This window comes from Alosa alosa, chromosome 7 (genome assembly GCF_017589495.1).
Source record: "Alosa alosa isolate M-15738 ecotype Scorff River chromosome 7, AALO_Geno_1.1, whole genome shotgun sequence".
NCBI classification, from domain to species: domain Eukaryota; kingdom Metazoa; phylum Chordata; class Actinopteri; order Clupeiformes; family Clupeidae; genus Alosa; species Alosa alosa.
In genome coordinates, this window is record NC_063195.1 from 3,303,094 (window position 1) to 3,326,406 (window position 23,313).

Consider the following 23,313-nt stretch of genomic DNA (forward strand, 5'->3'; position numbering starts at 1 on the left):
CAATCATTAAAGGAAAGATAAAGGAGAAATGGCAAGTATTGTGGGATAATGGTCAGACTGGTAGGAAACTAGATATCCAAAAAAGAGTGGGGGTGAGTAGAAGTACTTGCAGAAATGCACAGAAGGAGAACATCATTTCAAGAATGAGATTTGGGCACACAGGGTTAAACAGTACATTATTTTTAATGAAAAAACATGCTGATGAGGGGTGTAGTGTATGTAACACACAGGATACCATAGAGCATGCTATTGAAGAATGTACTAGATATAATAATGAGAGGCAACAATCCAGCAGCTAGAAGATGAAGAGATAGCTTTGAAAGTAAGGGATATTTTGCTAAGGAATTCTGGTGATTTTTGTCTTGGGTTTGTCTTTTCCTTTTTTAGAAGAACAGGTTTAATAAAGATGATTTAAGTGTAGGGAAATATTTTATTCAGACCCACACTCCATTTCAGAAGGTGGCGGTAATGCGACCAGACGTTGTTTGCCAACCGCCATAAAAACAAGAAGAAGAAGAAGAAGAAAAGAATCAACTTCTCATCCTACACGGTAGAGGGCGGTAAACTTCTATGCTCCACTAAACCTTGTAAAGCTGGCAGTCGAGGAAGAAAAGCCAAACAAACCCAAGTTCCGTGGAGCTAGCGACAGTAAATCTGTTTGTTGTGAGTGGCTTATACTTAGGTATTTAGTACGGAAAAGTGTGCTCAGGTATATCTAAACCTATATCTCACGGAGGAGGTTGCAATTAAAAAAAAAAAACTCAGTATGTAAACGTTATCCTTAATCTTAACTGGAAGGCAACACGCAGCAGGGTTCGACTTTGCGCTGCCTCCGTTTGAAACATTAAGGCTTAATTTAAACTGAGAAAGACTGAACACAAACAATATGCCTCCCAAAAGAAAATCCTACTCTGCAGATTACAAACTGCAGGTAGTAAAATATGCAGCAGAAAACGGTAATCGAGCAGCAGAAAGAAAGTTTGGAGTGAGTGAGAAAGTTGTGAGGGACTGGCGAAAAGTAGAGGTTACTCTTACTGCAATGAGGAAAACAAAGAAAGCTAATCGCGGGCTGAAAGCGAGATGGCCAGAGCTGGAGGAACGAGTCCTCAAATGGGTGCATCAACAACGTGCTGCCGGGAGAGCCTGGTCAACGGTCGAGTTACGTCTCCACGCGCTGGTCGTCGCCCAGGAGTTGAACATACATGACTTTGCAGGTGGGCCTTCTTGGTGCAACCGCTTCAAGCAACGCAACCGTCAATCTATCAGAATCAGACCACGCCGGACAACGTTGTGTCAGAAACTTCCCGCAGACAATGCCAAGGACGACAGTTTCCGTGAGTTTGTTGAAAAGCAGGTAACTGAACACAAAGTGTCATCGGATCATTAAATTATTTGAAGGAACTTTTACTACGCCACCAAATATTCGATTTTCGGGGCACGTTGACTTCCAGTCCAGCCTGGTTAACACCAGACCGCTTGGCAAATCTCAAATGTTGTTGACTCGATTGCAACCCCAGGCTACTTGCAGTCACTCTTGGAATTGAACTCCTGCACACCTAGGCTAACTAACACACTGTTGATTTAAGCCATCGCATCATCAACCATTCCACTTTGACAATATACTTATAAGACATTTGCACAGAGAATAACACCAACATCAATTTAATGGGTTTTAATGGGTTTCGAGAAAAGACCTGCTACCATTCCCCTTTGCGTAGACATTATCACATTACCATAGTCACTTTGCACGTCTGAGGTTTGGAGCAACAGTGTTGTGTTATAATGGTGTTGTAATAGAGGTGTGTGTGTGTGTGTGTGTGCGCAGATGAACGAGGTTCGTCAGCATATGGACTTGAATCACAAGCAAGCCTGCATCGACCTGGAGAAGGCCACCCAATGCATCATACAAGCATTTCAGGTAAGACACACACATTGAATGTGTATTGTGTTGTGATATTCATTCTCTCTCTCCACACACACACACACACATACCTGTATATGGCCATCTCTGCAGTATTTTTTCATACTCACAGGATAGTTTAACTACACACACGCACACGCACACACTTTGACACCTAGACTGCACATACACACATGATTTGAACGGCCTTTTTGCAGTGGTGGAATGTAACAAAGTACAAATACTTCGTTACTGTACTTAAGTAAATTTTCCACGTATTTGTACTTTACTTAAGTAGAATCTATAGAGCATACTTTTGACTTTTACTTTGTTACATTTTGCTGCAATTATCTGTACTTTTACTCCACTACATTTCTACAACACCATCGTTCCTTTTTACGATACATTTTATGATCAGTTTTTTCTCTCTCTTTGACAAACACGTTTGTTTCACCAGGGGGCTGGGTTGCTACCAAAGATAGAGCGCCACGTGTCCCGCTTCTAAATCTTTGAAACTAGTCTAGACCAGGCAAAGCGTGAGCTTGTAGTCATCTGCATTCGGTAGGCTATATTCACCAGACCCATGGCTATACTGGACATGCAACTGTGTTCTGTGCCCTGAGCATATGCTTGCCTTTCTCTATCTATTATCTGAAGCGTTAGGGCCTCCTCTCCGATGAGATTTCTAGTCCACGGATCAGCAAAGTTACAGGCTATGCCCATGTGTCTGACACACGTCTGATCATTTGCGGCACAAATGAATGGTAGACTATAACCGCTGTCCGAAAAAAACTAAACATGTTCCAGATTAAAATATTTCTTTAATTGTGTGATCAAATAAAGAGGCATAGCCTACATTTGGGGGGTAGTAAAGTGAGCGCTTATTCAATGTTTATGCGCATCTGCGCAAGTGAAACTGAACCTTATCATAAAGACACCTTTCTCAACAACTTTTCTGTTCAATCTGGACCAGCAGAATTGGCATTATGATCCAGCGGACGTTTCCCTTGTTTACCCCGTTAAACTTCAGGCTCTCGTGTTTTACTGAATGATACTTAACTCAGCAGATCACACTAGATAACCAGAATTAGTCTCCAGAATTGTAAGTCAGAATGTAAACTGGGCCACAGATGGTAAGCACAATTACCGTATTTTCCGGACTATAAGTCTCTCCTGAGTATAAGTCGCATCAGTCAAAAAATGCGTCATGAACAGGAAAAAAACATATATAAGTCGAACCGGACTATAAGTCGCATTTATTTAGAAAAGTATTTCACAAAATCCAAAACCAAAAACAGAGACTATGTAACTGGATTATTGAGGCCAAAAAGATTAATGTTAATGAAGACAAAGAAGTGAATGCAGCCAAGAGGAGGGCAGGAAGGTAATTGCAAAGCAAAAGATTCACTGAAAAAAAATGGCATGTGGTACACCAAAATGTATTTGCATTGTATTCTCTGCATTTTAATCAAGCATTTTGGGCGATGTGGAGTCACAAGCTGGCAGCAGATTAAATGCTCACGAGAGAGAAAAAGATGCAGTTTTAGACTTGACTGAAGCAAGCCAGGCGATAGGCCAATAGGCCCGACAGTAATTGTAGGCAATTTACAAAAGATTCACTGAACAAAAATGCTGATATGATGCATGAAAATTTAGCTAAAAATGTGGAGAATGCAATGCAATCAAGCATTTTGGGCGATGTGTTGTCACAAGCTGGCAGCAGATTAAATACTCATGATAGAGAAAAAGACGGTTTTAAAAGGACGTGACCGAAGCTGAGGCAAGCCATGCAATAGGCCTATAGGCCCGACGGTAATTGTAAAGCAATTTACAAAAGATTCACTAAACAAAAATGCTGATGTGGTACATGAAAATTTAGCTAAAAATGTGGAGAATGCAATGCAATCAAGCATTTTGGACGATGTGGAATTACAAGCCGGCAGCAGATTAAATGCTTGAGAGAGAAAAAGATGCGGTTTTAAAAGGACGTGCAGGTGATATTTAGAAATTTATTTCACAAAATCCAAGACTAAGAACAGACCGACTATGTCAGACAGAGGCCAAAAATATTGAGAATTCTACAGGGAATGTTGAAGACGAAGGAGTGAATAGTGGCAAGAGTCAAGCCGAAGGCTGCTGACAAGGGCCTGATGCTAATGTAAAGCAATTTACAAAAGATTCACTGAACTCAAATGCTGATGTGGTACATGAAAATTTAGCTAAAAATGTGGAGAATGCAATGCAATCAAGCATTTTGTACGATATATTGGCACAGGCTGGCATGCAGCAGAACAATTGCTTGGCTGGCCACATCCGAGAGAGCGAGAGAAAAAAAGATGCACATTTAAAACCACGGCCTACATTTCAGTGCGGGATTGTGGGTATTGCGCATAAATTATTACGTATTGAGCATAGGCTACTAACAGAAATTCCCACACATTTTACAGCGCTGTCTGACGTTAATCTAATAATGGAGCGGACTGAATGTGGGACTATTGACTGGACGGGCCAACTCTGACTTCACTTGAACCCCATGCAGAGACACACACACGCACGTGCGCGCGCAGGACCACTTTGGGGGTGCCTCTCTCTCTCTCTCTCTCAGCAAGATTTGTCACCGCTAAAGTCAAATTATAGCCTATAGGTGCTTCTACATCAACCGCTTTCGACAGGAAAGGAAAACAAATGTTTAGCGATCAGGAACCGTCAGGAATTTTGCAAACACAGAAGCATGACAGCCTATAATATAACGCGAGAGAACATGGATGTGTTCTCCATTTGAGAAACGTTATAATGGATTGCGGACGTGAACAGACAGCTTTCTGTGCATATTCACGTGAAAGATAGCAAAAAAGATAGATAGATAGATAGATAGCAAAACAGTGATGAAATATTACATGGCAGTGAGTTTTGTTGCAACTTTTGTTGCAAAAATGTTTTCATGTCTAGATAACAGGTGAGGAATGTTTAGGTGACAGACTATCGTAAATCCTCAAAGTATGGCTGGGCAAAGCACAGCACCTTTATTTGGACCATGGCTTGTAGGCTATTCGAGTCAGCTATAGGCCTTTATTTCTTGCGTTTTACTGTGAGGCATAGGCCTATATCAATGGCAATGGTTCATTAAGTTTCATGTATGAAAGAGTGTTGGGATTTCCATCCGCTTATTGCGAGATAAGGCATCCGCTTTCATTCATTCATGGAACGTGTGCTGTGCTGCAAGGGAAACCTTATTCCAAGAGGTCTAAGATGGCCTACATTTAGTTATTTTTTAAATTATGCATGATTTACTTTTTTTTATCAAATTCGTAGGCTGATGCCTGGCAGCAACAATTGTGTTTAAATGTAGGTTATTGCTTTAGCCTCTAGCTCAGAAAGGGGCTGCGTGCGACTGGTAGCTTGAGCGCAACGTGTTGTAGAGTCATGGTGTGGGACACTGACTTTTCATTGGCAACAATATTAAACCAACCAACAATATAAATTATTAAGAAGAGCTCTTTTATGAGTTAAATTGAAACAAAATTATACTGGCTTTTATTTGTCCGAATCTGAGGCTATGAATAGAATCCTGGCCATAATTTGAGCATTTAGAGTATGCACATGTGTTTCAGGCATAGCAAGCACTAATCTCTGACTGAAAGTGCACAGGACTTGTGCATTTGAGAGCGCTCTCTCGCGGCTAGACAGTAATGTTTCATGTAGGGTTCATGTCAGTTAATATAAATTAACATTTAAAAACATTCAATTATATCATTTTTTTCATATATAAGTCGCACCTGACTATAAGTCCCAGGACCAGCCAAACTATGAAAAAAAGTGCGACTTATAGTCCGGAAAATACGGTACATCAGCTTAAAACTATCTGAGCTGTCTTCGCCACCCTTTGAATTGCTCTGCGGTGGTGAGCTCACAGCCACAGATCTGAGCTGTCTTCAGCACCCTTTGAATTGCTCTGCGGTGGTGAGCTCACAGCCACAGATCTGAGCTGTCTTCAGCACCCTTTGAATTGCTCTGCGGTGGTGAGCTCACAGCCACAGATCTGAGCTGTCTTCGCCACCCTTTGAATTGCTCTGCGGTGGTGAGCCGTGCACTTCCCATCCCGTTAGTATGCTTTCGATGGAGCAGTGGAGTATGGGTAATGTAGTCCCGTTAGTATCCTTTCAATGGAGCAGTGGAGTATGGGTAATGTAGTGCAGTATGGGTAACGTAGTGCAGTAGTGAAGTATGGGTTGTATAAGTATAAGTATATATACTCTTTTGATGTGCATCCCGTTAGTATGCTTTCAGTGGTGCTTCTGTAGAAGGAAGACGGTGCTGGGACTCATGCCAAATATCTTCTATTTGGTTCCCAATCTACTTCCTCTGCATTAAGATAACATATGGAATGTTAAAACGGAAGCCTTGTGGGGCCAACTATGATGCTGATAATGGAACTCTCTTGAAAGGGTCCATTTACTCTTTTGATCCCATGAGGCAAAAATTCGGTCTCTGCATTTTTCCCAATCCATGAATTAGTGAAACACACTCAGCACACAGTGAGGTGAAGCACACACAAATCCCGACGCAGTGAGCTGCCTGCAACAACAGCGGCGCTCAGGGAGCAGTGAGGTGTTAGGTGCCTTGCTCAAGGGCACTTCAGCCGTGCCAACTGGTCGGGGTTCAAACCGGCAACCCTCCGGTTACAAGTCCGAAGCGCTAACCAGTAGGCCACAGCTGGTGCTTCTGTAGAAGGAACAGAGGGTGCTGGGACCCATGCCAAATGTCTTGAGTCTTCTTAGGTGGAAGAGGCGTTGTTGTGACTTTAACATTTCCTCTGTGCATCCCATGTGAGGTCTTCTGTGATGGAATTTAGAACAGCTTACCCTCTCCACAGCTGCACACTTGATTGTAATAGGGGCCAGATGTGTTTCAGTGTTTTGAGTTGTGTGTGTGTGTTTACCTGTTTGATGTGTTTGTCATCAGCATGAAGTAGATCAGAACCAGGAGCTCTGCATGTTGATTCGTCGTCTGGAAGAGAAGGAGGCGGAGATTGGGCGGAGTCTGACAGAGCAGGTGGAGGCAAACAAGCAGCTGAAGCTGAAGATCGATGAACTGCAGAAACACCTGGAGGAGAAGAACAACTCACTGACACAGGCCAACCAGGTGAGTGTGTGTGTGTTAGTGTGGCTACCCGACCCGAGCCCGACGGGACCCGATGGGTCGGGTCGGGTTCGGACAAATATTTAGAAATTGTAGTCGGGTTCGGTTCGGGTTCGGACACATGGGGGCGATATGCATTGGAAGCTTTACATTTAAAATTCCTTATTATGTTGGGTATCCAACAGGTCTGCTTTACATGATTCAAACGTTTGTTTGTTGAGAATAAAGTAAAATGTAAAAAAGACCTAATAGTGTGTAAGATTTGTTTATCGTGACTAAATGCACACGCGTTGTCACGACTAGATAAACAAATTTTTATGCACATTTCGCACATAAGCACAGTCTTGAGTGACGTTAAAAAAAAGTTGTTAGCCTATCAGGAGATTTTTGCATTGCATAGGGGAGACCGGGGCTGGTTGGAACAGGGGCAGGTTGAAACTGTTAATATCCAGGCTACTAGAGGGAGCTGCAACAAAATTCCAACGCTAAACTGACGGCCTTATTGAGTAGCGTAAACTCACGTATGTAACTGGTCTCCAGGTCCCTTTAGGTGAGAACAACTTTTTAATTTTGTAGTGTCAAAACTTAGAATATGCACCTCCCACTAAATACATCTTAGAAGGGTAATAGTTAGGGATATAAAAAAAAGATTAGAATTGATTGCTAGGGGACTCATCTAGATTTTAAAATGAAGTTTGAAAACCTGAGGTGACTGATATTAGCAGGCTAACAGCATTTGTGCAAAAAAGTTTGACCTAATGTGGGCGGGGCAGGTTGGCACACTGATTTTGGGGTTGGTTGGCACATACATTCCCTATGGCTATTTTGTGACAAATCTATAAACTTTGTATTTTATGCATACAAACATCATCAATCTTTATTTTAACATTGCTATTGTAATTACTGAACATAGTTTTACATTTGGAAAGCATTTCAGACATTTTTAAACATTTGAAGTTAAAAAAAAATCGGTAGGGAGCAAATTGATCTTGACGGTGGGCCCTACTGAAGAAAAACACACAGGAAAGACATCAGCAAAGCCCTACAGGCAGTGTGATATAGATGAGCACTTCAAACAAAACCAAAAGCAGTACTGCAAAGGACTATAACATAGGTGTTCCAACCAACCCCGACTACATGTGCCAACCAACCCCGTGCATGGGGCAGGTTGGCACACATGCACAACACCACTTTAATCATAAATAACTCAAAACAAGGGATCATTTGTTGACATTGAATGTACACATTTTGTAGCTGAGATCCCAAGCTTTCAGTTAATAACAATTTGACCATTTCAACGCATTGTAAGACGGAGAAATATAGCCGAGAGTGAAAAGTGTTCCAACCAGCCCCGGTCTCCCCTACTGTGGTAAAGACATAGGCTACCGGTATGCTGCATATGGATAAGTGACAGAGGCACTTTAGTTTCAAAGACTGTTGCAGTTCATTTCAAGACTTTTCGTCAATGGTAAGACAAGAATTCTATTTAGGCTATGCTTGCTTGGGCCTCTTGTGTTAATGTGCGCTGTGTGTGACCTGCGTGCGTGCATGCTCATCTGATTCTGTAGACAATTTGTTGTGTGTTCCGTTTAATGGGCTAACGTGAATGTTTAATCACTAGCATGGGAATAACTGAGGCATCATCTGCGTCGGGCTCAGGTCGGGTTCGGGCATAAAAATGAAAATACCTGTCGGGTTCGGACCCAACTCTGTCGGACGCGAGTCAGGTTCGGACAGAAATGTGTGGCCCGATCCGCACTCTAGTGTGTGTGTGTGTGTGTGTGTGTTTGAAGAGACTTCATGCGATCAAGACACACACACACCTGCTAACATAAGAGTTACATACAGAGTAGAGTTACTCAGTAGATCTGGGTTATTTGTTTGCCTTACTGTTGTCATATGAACCAAAGATTCTAGAGCAGAGCAGAGCGTAGCGCTGTTGAAGGCGACGTTGAAGTTCAAAATTAGTCATTTTCGTTTTTTTTGCAGAATGTGCTAAAGTTGTAGGTTGAAGTTGAAGTCCTAAAAAAGCAATTCCATGTTTCAGATAACAGCATTGGTTGCTTGACCATTAGTGCTCTTTTGTTCTGTCGGCCAATCAGCTGTATGCTAGAAGTAACCTCATGGCTACTTATACTGAACCAGCATGCTGTTTGTTTACAATTGGAATGGAGATGGACAAAACACAGCCGGTTGCAGATGAGCTGAATCGTGGTTGCAGCAACACAGATCTATGGAAGTACTTTTGTGAAGAGCCCACTCCAGATTCTGAAGATGAGTGCTCTGATGATGAAGGCGACTGCATTAGACTACATTGGATAACATCCCTAATCTAGAGCTGACCTTAGCCGAAGATCATTACAACGAGGAAGAATCTCTCGGTCTGGCAGCAGAGAAGCTAGATCGTAAGATATCAGATGCTATCTCCACAATTACATTTGACGGGGATAAAGACCGCGAAATGGAAAAAATCCGTAACTTTGACTGCAAATGTTATGGAAGAAGAAAGGAAAACTCTCTCCTTGGTACACGTTCGTGTAGTCACAAACTTTCTCCAGAGGTTATGTACAACATACGCTTGGATTCTCTGGCTGCCGAAAGAGAGTGGCAGGACATGCGAATAATTGGGCATCTCGAAGCAAGCAGACGTACTTCAGAGATAACAACATCAACCAAAAAGCTCCCGAAAAAAAGAAAGTGTGCCCGGACAACTTATTGCATTGGAGGCACTGATGTCTGCAGGAACACCTTTCTGTTTCTTATGGGGTAAGTTATCTACTTTGCGTTTTGTGTCCATTCGAGATAATATGGTTTGCAAACGTGATCTCATGTTTGTTTTAGACTACTTTATCCATTGCTACTAGCTGGTTCTGTAACCCATTACAGATAGTTTCGATGGGTCATTAGCATCATATGACGACTAGTTTCAATGGGCAATTAATTTGAATAATGTGTGAATAATGTTGACTAATAGCAGGTACCTGGTGCCTTGTCATTGTCTGTGATGCTAATTATTTTGAGACTAGCCTACTGGAACAGTTTAGATGAGCATCCCGAGTCAGGTGACTAATGATGTGAAATGTCTTTGCCTTTTTCAGAATTTGCAAAAGCACCCTCACTGATATAATCAAACACTCTGAGGAGAATGGGGCAAGACCACGGTTAAGAAAGAAGAACTCAAAGCCACAGTCACCAGTCAGGTTCATCAACTCTGAAGATATCAACAGAGTTGTGAAATTTATAAAAAACTATGCAGAAGACCATTCCATCATGCTGCCTGGCCGACATCCTGGGCCAACCCATGTGTCCAAGGTCTCAGTTTGGCGTCTCTACACAAAGTCTGCCAAGGAGCTTGGTATGTATATACATTGATTTAGAATTGAGTGCTTGTGATGTGAAGCACTATTAGCAACTAGTATAATTAACCATAAACCTATCTGTTTTCAGGTGAGCGTGCAGTTTGTAGAACAAGCTTTATAGCACTGTGGAACGAACTTCTCCCACACATCAGAAGTTGCAGGCCACACACAGATCTTTGCTGGCAGTGCCAAAGTAATAACGACCTGCTGATACGAAGTGCAAACCTCCCAGATGATAGAAAGTCTGCAGCGGTCAAGAAGCAACACGATCATCTTGCCCTTGTGCAGAAAGAGAGGGCTTTGTACAACGAGCTGACTGCTGCCTGCAAAAAGACATGTGCTGACACTGTGCTGACCCTCCCCACCAGCAAGTAAAAACATCAGGATTCATTACAGCTTTGATTTGGCACAGCAGGTACTATTTAACACACATTTACTTCACTAGAGAGCTTACTTTACTTGGTCTAGAGAGAGCGCTGTAATTTCAAATCTTGTATACATCCTGTTTTTTGGTAATAAAATCATTTTCATTTCAACAAAGTATCTTCTAATTCATCATCCATCAAATGACACACATAGTAACTGCAATGGTTAACCATGGTTCAGACCACTACAACACACTCTGCACTGCAGGCTGACAGATCAGTGACCGTGACAGGGGGAGGGTTGATCTTAATGTCATGCAAATGAGGACCATTGTGTTCCCCTCCCATGGATTCAGGGAGAAAGTAGCCAATCTTTCTTGAGATGTGTATACTTTAAAATGGCTACAACTTCTTCAAATGTTATCGGATTTCCACGTGCAAGACATTGTTAGAAAGCTTAAAACCTACACTTTCTGAATCTGTGAATAACTCAAAATGCCTCAAAACGCACTTGCGACCCTCAATTCCACGCCTGGTCACAATTTGGTCTCTGCATTTATACCAATCCGTGAATTAGTGAAAGACACTCAGCACACAGTGAGGTGAAGCACACACTAATCCCGGCGGAGCAGTGAGGGGTTAGGTGCCTTGCTCAAGCACGGCACGGCAGCTGCACGGCAACCCTCCGGTTACAAGCAGAGACTTTCTAATGAGGAGACACAAAAATACTCCATAGAAATGCATGGGGCTAGTTTGTCACGCCAATATGGCCGTTGTCTACACATATCGAACCCCTTCCTCGGCAAAACGTCGACATGTGAATACATTGAGCCAATCATGTGGTGTGATGTGAATACATTGAGCCAATCATATGGTGTGTTGTGAAGACATCGTGCCAATCATGTGTTGTGATCTCGCCGCTGGAGCGAGATTGGTGTCGTGAAGCCTTGTGCACGCGCATTTCTGCCAAAATGGATGCCCGACGAGTGGCCAAAAAGCGTTGTCATATGGCCGTCGAGTGGAGGGACTTAAAGGACGTTGTTACAAGTCCGAAGCACTAACCAGTAGGCCACGGCTAAAATTTACGGCTAACAGTTTCTTCCAGTAGCAGCAACTGGAATCCATGCATTTCCACAGAATTATTTTTGGAATCTGATCCCTTATCATACCTGTTCATTCTTACTCGTCGCTCGACTTATCGTGACTAAATTCAAGATGGCTGCAAACACTAAACTTCGCGGAAGATACTGTCTGTATAAATCGCCTTGTAAGTAAATGACCAGTGCTTTTTCAAAGTTCTCAATGTCTCGTTTTAAATGTCAGGGCCCTCGAAGTCTACCAATGAAGTGTGGAGATACATTGCGCCGTAAATGGTGTAAAACAGTGATTTATTTGCATGGCTAGGCGATGCCGAAGCACCACCATTGAAAAAGCTGTTGGTAGCATCGGGCTAACTAGCCAGATTTTGGAGTGCAGGGGACAAGCCGAGATGGGCTATGAGACATACGTTCACACTCTGTATCATGTTTCAACACACTTTAGGTCAATATCACACCGGAATTACATCAATATGAAATTACTATTATACTACTATACTTACTTGGCTATTAGTAATTATGCAGGTCACAGACTATGAATTATTAAAAAGATATGAACTTAATATGAATTACAAAATATATGAATGTATTGAAACATATGACATGATGCCATCTCTTTAGGTGACTGTCTTTTTTGGACAGTTCTACAAAAGGTTATACTGCTTTGTCAATTACCTCAGTCAAAGCATTTTCACAAATAAAGTAGGCCTACTTTGATTTTCTGTAATCCTTACTGTTTACCTTTGATTATAATTTTTTAATAAGCATCAAAATTATCAGTGTGATTTTGGTCTTACTAACCTTAATTGCCCTAAATTAAAAAAATCGCAACTATTTTTGCAATTTTCACTTCCTCCTGCAATTTCTCCACAAGAAACAGCTAAAAACACAGCAACTTCCATCCAGGCATTTTAGGTCGCAACAGTCTCAAAAAACCTTGTGAAATCCTGGAGGGACTGATTTTCTACCTATCCCTTACTGCCACTGGGGGAAAAAAAAAAAATTCCCTACCGACCCATGGCCTCAACTGACAACCAACAGGAACCAAACCTTTTTTTTTATGCCTTATTGGGAAAATAAGTCCCGACAGGGCGAACCGGACTTGTTCCGCTTATTACAGGGCTACTTGCCAAAACGAAACGATAAACTCCCCACGATGTGACTCTTTAGCCTACATAGCCTAGGCAATAGCTTCTTTGTTACCGTTTCGTCGTGGCTTTTGGTGAGAAACAAATAGCAAAAGCACACGCTGAACTTGAATCAAACATTCTTTAGAACTCAGCTGATATAACTCTAACTGCATTTTCCGTTCTTGGAATGAGTATTCGCGAAGTTAAAGCTCATTGCTTGCAGCTGATGACTGAAGCTATCGGAGAACCAGGGCCTTCAGCTTTCACTGAGAGAATCTGCTTCTCCACTAGGCCTGACTCAACAGCTTTAAATAAAGACTCCTTAAGCGTTTTATCATCACTTGAAAGAGAAATCGAGTAATGAGCCGCAATCTCGACTAATTGTTCTTTAGTGCATTGTGCCAAAAGAACATCTGACGGACTCTCAATAAAGTTTTCTACCACAGACATTTTGACTAATTGCCACTAACGAAATCGAAAAGGTCTGTGATAGACAGAATATCCAGTATGAAAGAACTATTGTGTTTACTGATTTCGTTTCCTCCCTCCACACCCAAAGAACAGGCCTTTATTACTCAAAAATATCCAGTATGAAAGAACATTCTGTATGAAAGAACTAGGTTTACTAATTTCGTTTCCTCCCTCCACACCAAAAGAACAGGCCTATTGCTCAAAAAACAATTAACCAGGAAGAGGGGAAAAAATCGAAGCCACGAAATCTAAGCTTTTGCTATACAAAGCCACAGCAAAAACGCGTCTCTGTCCAACCCGAACAACGATTGGGACACAGAAAAAAAAAAATTGCACGAGTCAAAAAACAGCCTTGCAACTAGACTAACAAAAATGGCATCTCCCAAAAAAGTTTGACTAAAAAATCTCAGAAAACGATAATTCGAAAATACAACGCTGTAACCTACCCCGGCTTGGGCACGAAACTCTGGTCCCTACTTACCTACCCCAAAACTAACATAAACCTACCATAGCTTCAAAAGCGTACCAATTGAAGGTCCACAAGGAACCTCCCCCCGGAGTTGCTTTCAGAAACCCACAACCCAAACAAACAAATAATCAAACGTCTAACTCATCAGAGTTCCACGATCACAGCGTTTCTAAAAGACAAAAAAGGCTTTTAACGCAGAAAACGATTAATCAAAAAACGAGTTAAAAAAAAAACGGATGAGCCCCCAATTTGTCACATCCCACTGTCTAGGGGTTTTGTGGGACATGAGCAAATGATAGGAGATGGCAAAAACTACTGCGGAGGATCAATGCAAAAATATTTATTTACAAAAATATAAGAAAAAGTATTATAGAACAAAGACTAAGGCTGCAACAAAAGTCCAAAACGTAAGGCCTCGAGCACAGGCCCAGGCAATCCCCAGCCTATTCCCGACTCTCACTCCGAGAGCACAGGCCCAGGCAATCCCCAGCCTATTCCCAACTCTCACTCCGAGAGCACAGGCCCAGGCAATCCCCAGCCTATTCCCGGACTCTCACTCCGAGAGCACAGGCCCAGGCAATCCCCAGCCTATTCCCGACTCTCACTCCGAGAGCACAGGCCCAGGCAATCCCCAGCCTATTCCCGACTCTCACTACGAGAGCACAGGCCCAGGCAATCCCCAGCCTATTCCCGACTCTCACTCCGAGAGCAGGCAGGAGCGACGGAGACAAAACTGCTGGAGCGCGTGGCTTGCGCGAAGCGGCGTAGCGGCAGAGCAGCGGAGCAGCGTAGCGTGCCATGGCAGCGGCAACCTCAACCAAAATCCTGAAAACGCGCGCGAGCAAACGAACTCCCGGATGACGTCAGCCGACACCTTTTTATAGGCAGGCCCAGCAATTAAGCCCCCCCCCCCTGCTGGACTGTCTGAAACACAACAGAAACATACACAGGACAGACCAAAGCAAACAAACACTGATAAAACATACAGGGACGTAACCAGGGGCGTTACATGGTTGCAACTTCCGGCACCAGTTTTTACATGCTGATTGGTAGATGACAGCTCATGCACGAGTTTAGTGTTGGGCACGAGCGTCCTCGCGCGTCCACGTTGGTTTACATTTCTGTAAGACGACAAATAAACAACTAACTACTTGGATTAAGCTACTGATACTTGTCTTAATGCCTACATGGTTAGGCTGTATTATACCGGACTTTGTGGTAAATAAAATAAAAAGTAAATGTTGTCATATCAGGATATTATTTGCCTTATGTGTGGGTTGACAAGGTAACTGATTATGACCATACATTTTAGCAGAGACATAGCAATGACCTATATCCAATTAGGCCTATTAGCCTACTCATTGCGTTGTGTATGAAAACTATTTTAAAACGTAGATTGTATTCATACCTGTAGTCCATGACAACGCAACGCCTGGATCATGTAACCTATCTCCTCAAGTGATTAAAAACGAAACAAATGTCAATGACTTATTTAGTTTGCTTTCTTGCAACATTCACATGATTAGGCTATGCATTTGATTTAAATGGCCAGGATTCGAGGCAAAAGCCAAATATCAACTACAGTTGCAGACTCTTGAAATGCCTGCTCGAACCACAATACCCGAGGGATGTGCGCTTATCGGTAAGTTTAACTTGCGCTGGCCTTTCGTCTGCCTGCAGATGAAGCCTAGGTTTAACAAGCTGCAAATTCACACTGGGTGCAGCAAAAATCCCAGCTATCCACAAGTTTCTTACATCCCATGTCTACTTAATTATAGCCATTTTCGTTAGATAGCCTATTTCGTAATAGGCCTACAACCTGTCCAAATATAGCATTTAGGAATCATTATGTGTGTAGCCTAAAGTGACTCAATATTGATTCGCATTGTTTATTATCACATTAAATAACCTAGGACTTCAGAGACAGGGCAAACTTCTACCACCATTCCCAAAATGTTATCCAATGAAATACATTTGCGCTTATAACTGAGTGAAGTGAAGCGCGTTCCTGAACAAATTCTTTTCCTCTGAGGGAATGCCCAATCCTCATCAACGACATACCGTTGTACCTGACGTTGTCTCTGTCTGTAACGTGAAATCTAATAGGCTAATTCTAGCTGGTGCCGGAAACGAACACCCATGAAACGATATTTTCATAAAGATGGCTGCGGTCAATTTCAAACTTTTTTTGGCTGAAGTAGCTAGCCTAGCATGGGCCATTGAAATGAATGGGGGCGGGACTTAGTCACTCTCTCCAGTTATATATAATACCTCCATGGACGTAACACACACACAGACACACAAAAGGTTCACATACTATCTCTTGCCACTGTATAATACCTCCGTGGTTTCAAAACACACACGTACAAACATTCACACACGTTCTAACATCTGTCATGTGTTTTGCAGCAAATCAAGAGTCCCAGCTCTCCTGTCCAATCAGATCAGCTGATGGCAGCTGATGAGCCACTGGTCTGGTCAGAACAAATGATCTCGCCTGAAGTCCAGAGCGTACTGGCGTCGTCTGATGGTCAGATTCCGCCAGTCTCGTCTGATGGTCAGATTCTGCTGATCTCGTCTGATGGTCAGACCCATGCGGAAGCCCCAGTGTCCGGGATTAAAGAAGAAAATGCTGTTCATGGATATGAGGAGTGCAGTCAGTATGGTAAGGAGTTGTGGGGAGGAACACACACACACACACAATTGGTTTTTGTTCTGAGCTGAACCTGTATTTAATGTTCTTCCTTAAAGGAACCCTAACATAACATGTCTAAAACATTTTGATGGCACCCCCTACAGTTGAGAAGCGCAATGAGGGAATGCATTGACAGCAGTCTTTAGAAAGAGATGTCCTAATTCCTGTAGTATAGTGGAGAAAAAGTAAATCCTTTATTTTTTAACTTGACGTAACCTGTCCAAAAACATTTAGATGCCAGATACCCTCTTAGCATCACAAACGGCACTTCTGTCTGAGCGGCTCCCTATAGGCGATTACAGACCTATCGATTACTGACTTAGCAACTTTCTGTGTTCCGGTAGGAACGCTGTTCCCCCTTTGAAATCTAAATGTAAAAAAAGATCTGCTATGCTAAAGGAATTAGGAAATCTCTTTCTACAGACTGCTGTTGGTGCATTCCCTCAATATTGTACTGGAGTTATGTTCATACTTTGTTGCAAAACACACATAGTAAGCTTCTCAACTGTAGGGGTCCCCGAGAACACATCTTCTTTAGTGCTGCTTTAAAACAATTATTTCTGAACCAGTTGGTGGCCTGACATTTAAACTCAAAATCCCTTGTTAAAACATTATTTTCAACGACTTCGTGTGTTTGTTGATTTATTGATTCTGATGGGTTTCTGCTAAATAAAGTGGTTTGAATATAAATGTCCTCTATTCCTAATTTAGAGACCAGATTGGAGTATATTGTCACTTCCGCTGCTGACATTAAACTTGAACAGATCCAGGTACTGTATTGGGATTGTGTGGATTTTTTATAATATCATAATGGCAACCCGTTTGATCTGACATGCTAAGGCTAATATAATTGCTAACCCATTTGATCTGACATGCTAATGCTAATATAACTGCTAACCCATTTGATCTGACATGCTAATGCTAATATTGCAGCTAATCCATTTGATTTAGCAAGCTCATGTTAGTACACCTGGAAATTGATTTAATAAAACCATGTAATGTCAATGGTCAACAACCTCACATCATAAAACAACAAAATATGGTCAGAAAAACTAATAAAAGGTCTCGTCTCAGACTCCGCTGGTCTCGTCTGACGGTCAGAGGCTGCTAGAGGCTCCAGTCTCTGAAGATGAAGATGATAAAGATGAAGATGGTGACGATGATGAGTATGAAGAGTACAGTCATCCAGGTAGGCAGTGCTGAGGAAAGAGCAACAAACACACACACACACCAGGAAAAAACTATTTTTATTCTGGGTGGAAAATCACTTTTTACTGTAGACTACAAAAACATGCCAGCAAAGACTGCAGAGTGAAGTTCTGTGTTCTATGTGATAGTGACATCATGAACAATAGAGTACCAAAGCCATGAAGTAGCGTTGTCAAGGCAGCAATTTCACAGGATCTTAACAAATCAATGATAGAATGACCAATACCAGAGCCGTCATACAGCTAAAGGCTTTGGTGATCGCTAAAGAGCTAAAAACAATGGGCAATGCTGATCAAATGCCAGTTTTTTGACATGCCAACATCTGTCAGAGTTGAAATTGTTTGTTTCAAGTCTGCACTCTAAGACGTGTATGGTTAATGCAGTTGTTGAAAGTTATTGAGGTTATGGTTCTTTTCTTTCATAATAGTGTTTCCTCTAGATTTTTTTTTAACAGTGGCGGCAGGTTATAATTGGTTATAATGAATCAAACTTGCCGAGAACCAAGACACGATAAAGGGTATAGCGGTTACATTCGGTCTCATTCAGTCTCCTCGTAACAGCCTGCAGCCTACAGTCATTCACTTCTAAGCATTTATTTAACTTAACTACCAAGATGACATTAGGCCTATGTGTATTTGTAGGTATGTGATATAATACTTTCCCATCGATGAAATTTCCATGAACATAATCATCTAGTTTAGGCACTAGAAAGGCTTAGGTGATCGGTTGATTACTGGAACTTGCCGAGAACCTAGCGAACGGTTTGACTCGTGTGGTGTGGCAGCCACATTTACGAGGCCCAGAGAACCTAGTGAACTGTTTGACTCGTTTGGCAGCCACGGTTATGAAGCTCAGAGCCATACAGGCTCATCATAGTTTGACTGATTTTACTACCACTCCAGTAGAGGCGCTAATACGCGATACGATGAAAGAGTAGCGACGAGAACACTCGAGCACTGCCAATCAAGCCAGTGTTGCTCTGTATGTGAAAACGAATGATGTTAGGAACACTGAGTCGGTTTATTGACGTTTGGCATTCGATTCTCCCGGCTCAGTGACACGAACCGGGTTAATTAACCGACACATCGGTCAGTTCGTCAACACTAGCTATTACTCAAACCCCCTGCAGGACAGCAGACTTATCTCCAAGTGGTCGACAATTTTGTGTGGTAAGTTATTACATTAATCTATTTTGGGCATTCGCTGATAAAATACGTATATTAGAAGTTGTGTTGCACTCTCAGACTTATAAATCTGGGATTTTGTTTTCTTTATAAAACTGTTGACTTAGAAGTTGCATTCCCGCCAGTTGTCAACGTTATCTTAGCACTGAGTTGTTAAAGCTTTTAGCTGCTTGATAACATACTAAATTACATTCTGTGTGTTTGACTTGGTGTGGTGTTATGTGTTATCTTTATTTTCATTTTTAATTATTTATTTTCACGAAGTCCACGTTGTCTGTTTGATCTAATACATCTACATCACCATGCCTTGTTAGTTAATCTTACGTTAGGCTAGCGTTATTAGCTGTAACATAACTGGTGTGCTAACTAGGTAACCCAGTTACATTCATGCATAATGACATCCACATGGTCAGTCAGCTAACATTAACGTTACCGACGTAAGTTAGTCGCTAGTAGCTAAGATAGATAACTTAGCTAGATATTCATCTGCCAAGCGAATAGCGTTACCCACATTAAAATGAAGATTGTAAAATTGTTTGCCTTTTTCATCAACAGATGTAACATTAACTAAAGTGGATGTGATGATTATCAAGGTAAAATACCAGGACATAAAAAAATATATCAAGATATGTGAGCCATGCTTGGATATGTTCATGACTGAAGGTAAGTTTTATATGCAGCAGTAGGCTACTAGCTAGTAAGCCTCTGGTAGGCAAACGTTATCCTACGAGGTGACATGACTTACGTTAAAGGTGCCATGTGTAATGTCCGCTAAAAAATCAGTTCTAACTCCACATTCCATAAAAGATGGGGGCAGTATACCTCCAGAAAATGAGTTGGTCTACCCTAGAGTAATAACCGAGAAACGTGTATTGCAGTTTGGCTGGCGGTTATGTTGCCCGTATACCACCTCCCATGGCCGAAATTGGTATTATGACACCTGTCTTTTTTTTTTATGACATCATCGCCCTTATTTCTTCTCATTCTTTTGATGTGTGTATCTCATTTTTTGGATATTTTTACCTCAATTCTTACACATGGCACCTTTAAAGTGAAATGGTTGGCTGAAGGGGAATATGTTTGCTGAAATTATCCAACTTAAAGGAACCGTATGTAAGAAATGTATTTCAATTAATTATAAAATTGTCCTGATATGTCACTAGACATTAAGAAATCATGTTCATTTCAAATACTTATATCACTGACAACAGTAGTCCGGCCAGGATATTGTCATTTAAAAAGTGAAGTTGCAGCCCTCAACTGATGTTGATGTCATGTTTTGTCATGTCATGTTGTGTTTTGGCCTGATGCACCACCCTCCACCTATCTACTAATCACAAAGTCAGTAGCGTTTCGGCATCTGGGTTGGCAACCTCGAGTCGGGGGAGGGGAAGGGGATACACCGCTCTACAGTAATTTGAAAGTGATTGCAGTACCAGTTTTGGCCACAATCTTACATACGGTTCCTTTAACTAAGTTCCAGTACTCTCTTAGTTGTGCAGCATGTGTACGTTCCACAACTGTCTCGACAAAAACAGAACGCGAGCGAGTTAAAAGGTTAAAAGGTGCAGTCGTTTTTCCTCTCCTGATTTCGCCGTCTGTTCGTTCTTTAAGTAAGATGCAGAATAAAACCATAATGCGGAATGAACGACAATGACGTTCATTTATTTATATGTTTGGGAAATGTCATTTTTCTGAGTAATATAGAGTGTTCCATTGAATCACGTCATGATTTGCAAGTTAGTTTCTGCATGAAGTGCGCCCTGTGAATAACATTACGTGATCACTTTCATAATTTGTGCACAGATTAGCTTTAAAAATGTTTGCCATGCAGCTGTTGATGCCATGTGCATATTCATGGATTTCTTAGACTGCAAAGCTCAATTCATTTCAGTTATTAATTTGTTATTTATATACGTACTTTAACATTTACCTTATTTAAATCGCTAGTGTTCTGAATTAGTGCTTGTTGTTAAACGATTCTAGGCAAACAATATTGGAGTTGGGCAAAGAAATGTCAATGTTGATATCTGTTGTGTGCACCACCACAATATATTTTGGATAATAGTAATATATTTATTTATTTTGTAGTCCGGGTGAAGTTCTCCATAAATGAAGACAAAACCTTGATAGTGACTGATGATGGAGGAATGGAAGTGGATGCTGATGTGTTTCCAGAGCTGGTTACCAAGGACATGTGCTTAGTCATCCATGATTCTGATGAAGGTATAATTTGTGCTTGGTTTGGGGTTTCATACAGTTGCCTTGCAAAGGCACAGAAGGAATTGTGGAGCTATTTTTGAAAGTGTACATGAATGTGTTGCATTTTAATGGTGGGTGACACGCAACGTTTCGACCACTCAGGTCTTCGTCAGGAGTGGTCGAAACGTTGTGTATCACCCACCATTAAACAGAAATTTAGACACAGTGTGCGAATATCTCTTCTTCTGTTTTACTTAGTATTCCCAGTATCCAGCACAATTAATATAGATGTGCCTCTACACTTCAGTTTGTGTTGCATTTTCCCTCTTTGCTAGAGTCGCCTGTCCCTGAGTTTTCATCTAGCCTCACGGACACATGTTCGTTGCCAAGTAGTCAGGATAGTGGGACTACCCTTAGCTTGTGCAAAAGAGCATGCTTGGAGGAAGACGTGTTGCAGTGTGTTCCAGCCAGAGAGGTGAGAATGCAGAGATTTGTTTTCCGGATTTTCTGCATTATTCTATTGTTTTAAAGTTGTTGTTAAAACTTTTTTTATTTTTTTTTTCATTATTATTTTTTTATTATTTTCATCAAGAAGTAATACATCAGGGGTGTGATTCTTCCGTTTTTAAACGGAATTCCGTTTTTTTCGACTTCAAAATGAGACCCACGCAATTCGTACAGATCCGATGAGTTTTTTTTTTTTGGGGGGGGCGGGGTCTGTCGATCAGAGGAATGCTATATTTCTGCATTACAGAGGCCATCATTATAACAGGCCGCTGACAATGACGACGGGTTTTGTGATTCACATCTTTCGGGGCGGAGTGTCACTCTGTGCTACGTATATTTTCCTTTTTTTGCCAATCACACCCCTACCAGCATATACTGTGGAACTTCATATCACCATCAAAATACAAGTCTAGTAACTAGTAACAGTACTCCTCGACTCCACAGGATCTTAACCCACACTCAAGTTGTTGTTAAAACTGATGAGTTTAATAGACATACAATTGTTTGAGATTCATGTAAAAACAAGGTAAGACATTATTTACTTTGTATTGAGACATATGTCAAATATTTGATGGTGATTCATATTTTTGCTAATCATTTCAGCTTGTTAAGAAGGTTCTGCTTTCGAGAAACCTGGTGGAGCGGCAATCATGAAAGAGTATGAGGACACTGGGAGTTTGTGTGACAGTTCGAGGCGACAGATGGTCAACATTTTAGCGGCACACATGACAGAAACTGAAGGGTATGCCAGTCTTAAAGTTCCTTTTTCCTGTTTTTTAATATGTAATAGTATTGTATTTTAATTTTAGTTTTTATTTTAGGAGAATTCCACAAAGGCTGACTAAGGAAAAATATGCCCTTGGTGTCATCACCTTGTTCCCATACCTGAAAGACCCATTCTCTAAAAAAGGCTATGTAAGTTATTTGAAACATTTGGGTTAGCCAATTACTTCTTATTATGTCAGCTATTATGGTTAAGTATTACAAAGTATGTTGTGTTGTGTTCCTCTCAGTCTAAAGCTACACAGGCACACTGGGTTAGCGCACAAATGTCAGCAGTATATAGGGGTTGTGGTAAAAAGATGTAGGGGTGGTGTTGTGACGTAGGATGCCATTTATAAGGGAGTATTCTATAAGGGAGTATTCTATAAGGGAGTGTTCTATATGGGAGTATTCTATAAGGGAGTATTCTATAAGGGAGTATTCTGGTCTTTTACTGAAGGCACAGTTACAGAGAATGTGTTGTTTTGTCAGGAGCATTTCTATGATGGCCAAAGTGGAACAGGATTCATCGCTTGGCGACTCAAGACCATCCAACGGAAGACTAAGCTTCGTCCTCTGTCATCTAGTTCTCCGAAGGCAGATGGTGGTCCAACGGTCGCCAGGAATATCAGTCAAGATCAGCTTCAGGATGAGGCATGTGAAGAGGCCATTTCTCTGATGACCCATACCAATGATCGTGAGACAATATTCCAGAAGATGCAAGAGACATTCCAGTACAGGCAGAGGCTTATCCACAACCCTGCAACTTCAGCAAAAGTCTTGTCCGTGTTCCCAAGACTGTTGGACACAAAAGGATTAGTAAG

At 41.6% G+C, this 23,313-nt stretch overlaps 2 protein-coding genes across 4 annotated transcripts; both read left to right on the forward strand.

Annotated features, from left to right (window-relative positions):
* Positions 1-610: 610 nt before the first annotated feature.
* On the forward strand, positions 611-22,640 carry LOC125297320. 3 transcript variants are annotated; one of them, XM_048247622.1, is made up of 11 exons: positions 611-1,354; positions 1,826-1,918; positions 6,863-7,042; positions 16,340-16,595; positions 17,337-17,395; positions 17,700-17,814; positions 19,574-19,681; positions 21,110-21,244; positions 21,556-21,695; positions 22,331-22,469; positions 22,549-22,640. In XM_048247622.1, the coding sequence occupies exons 1-10, from the start codon at positions 887-889 to the stop codon at positions 22,379-22,381; spliced, it is 1,605 nt and encodes a 534-aa protein (XP_048103579.1). In that variant the 5' UTR covers positions 611-886; the 3' UTR covers positions 22,382-22,469; positions 22,549-22,640. The 3 variants fall into 3 exon arrangements, with proteins under 3 accessions (XP_048103579.1, XP_048103581.1, XP_048103580.1); XM_048247624.1 differs by having other exon boundaries at positions 611-1,334; XM_048247623.1 differs by lacking the exon at positions 22,549-22,640 and having other exon boundaries at positions 21,558-21,695; positions 22,331-22,463.
* On the forward strand, positions 9,435-10,896 carry LOC125297391. Its single transcript, XM_048247754.1, has 3 exons — positions 9,435-9,805; positions 10,138-10,394; positions 10,487-10,896. Exons 1-3 carry the CDS (start codon positions 9,501-9,503, stop codon positions 10,771-10,773), a joined length of 849 nt encoding a protein of 282 aa, XP_048103711.1. The 5' UTR covers positions 9,435-9,500; the 3' UTR covers positions 10,774-10,896.
* Positions 22,641-23,313: the final 673 nt, after the last annotated feature.

Coding starts and splice junctions, on each gene's coding strand:
- LOC125297320 (XM_048247622.1), top strand. CDS start 887: ATGCCTCCCAAAAGAAAATCCTACTCTGCAGATTACAAACTGCAGGTA. Junction 17,815..19,573: donor TGAAGAGTACAGTCATCCAG/GTAGGCAGTGCT, acceptor TTTCATCAACAG/ATGTAACATTAACTAAAGTG. Junction 19,682..21,109: donor GGATATGTTCATGACTGAAG/GTAAGTTTTATA, acceptor TTTATTTTGTAG/TCCGGGTGAAGTTCTCCATA.
- LOC125297391 (XM_048247754.1), top strand. CDS start 9,501: ATGGAAAAAATCCGTAACTTTGACTGCAAATGTTATGGAAGAAGAAAG. Junction 9,806..10,137: donor ACCTTTCTGTTTCTTATGGG/GTAAGTTATCTA, acceptor TGCCTTTTTCAG/AATTTGCAAAAGCACCCTCA. Junction 10,395..10,486: donor AAAGTCTGCCAAGGAGCTTG/GTATGTATATAC, acceptor ATCTGTTTTCAG/GTGAGCGTGCAGTTTGTAGA.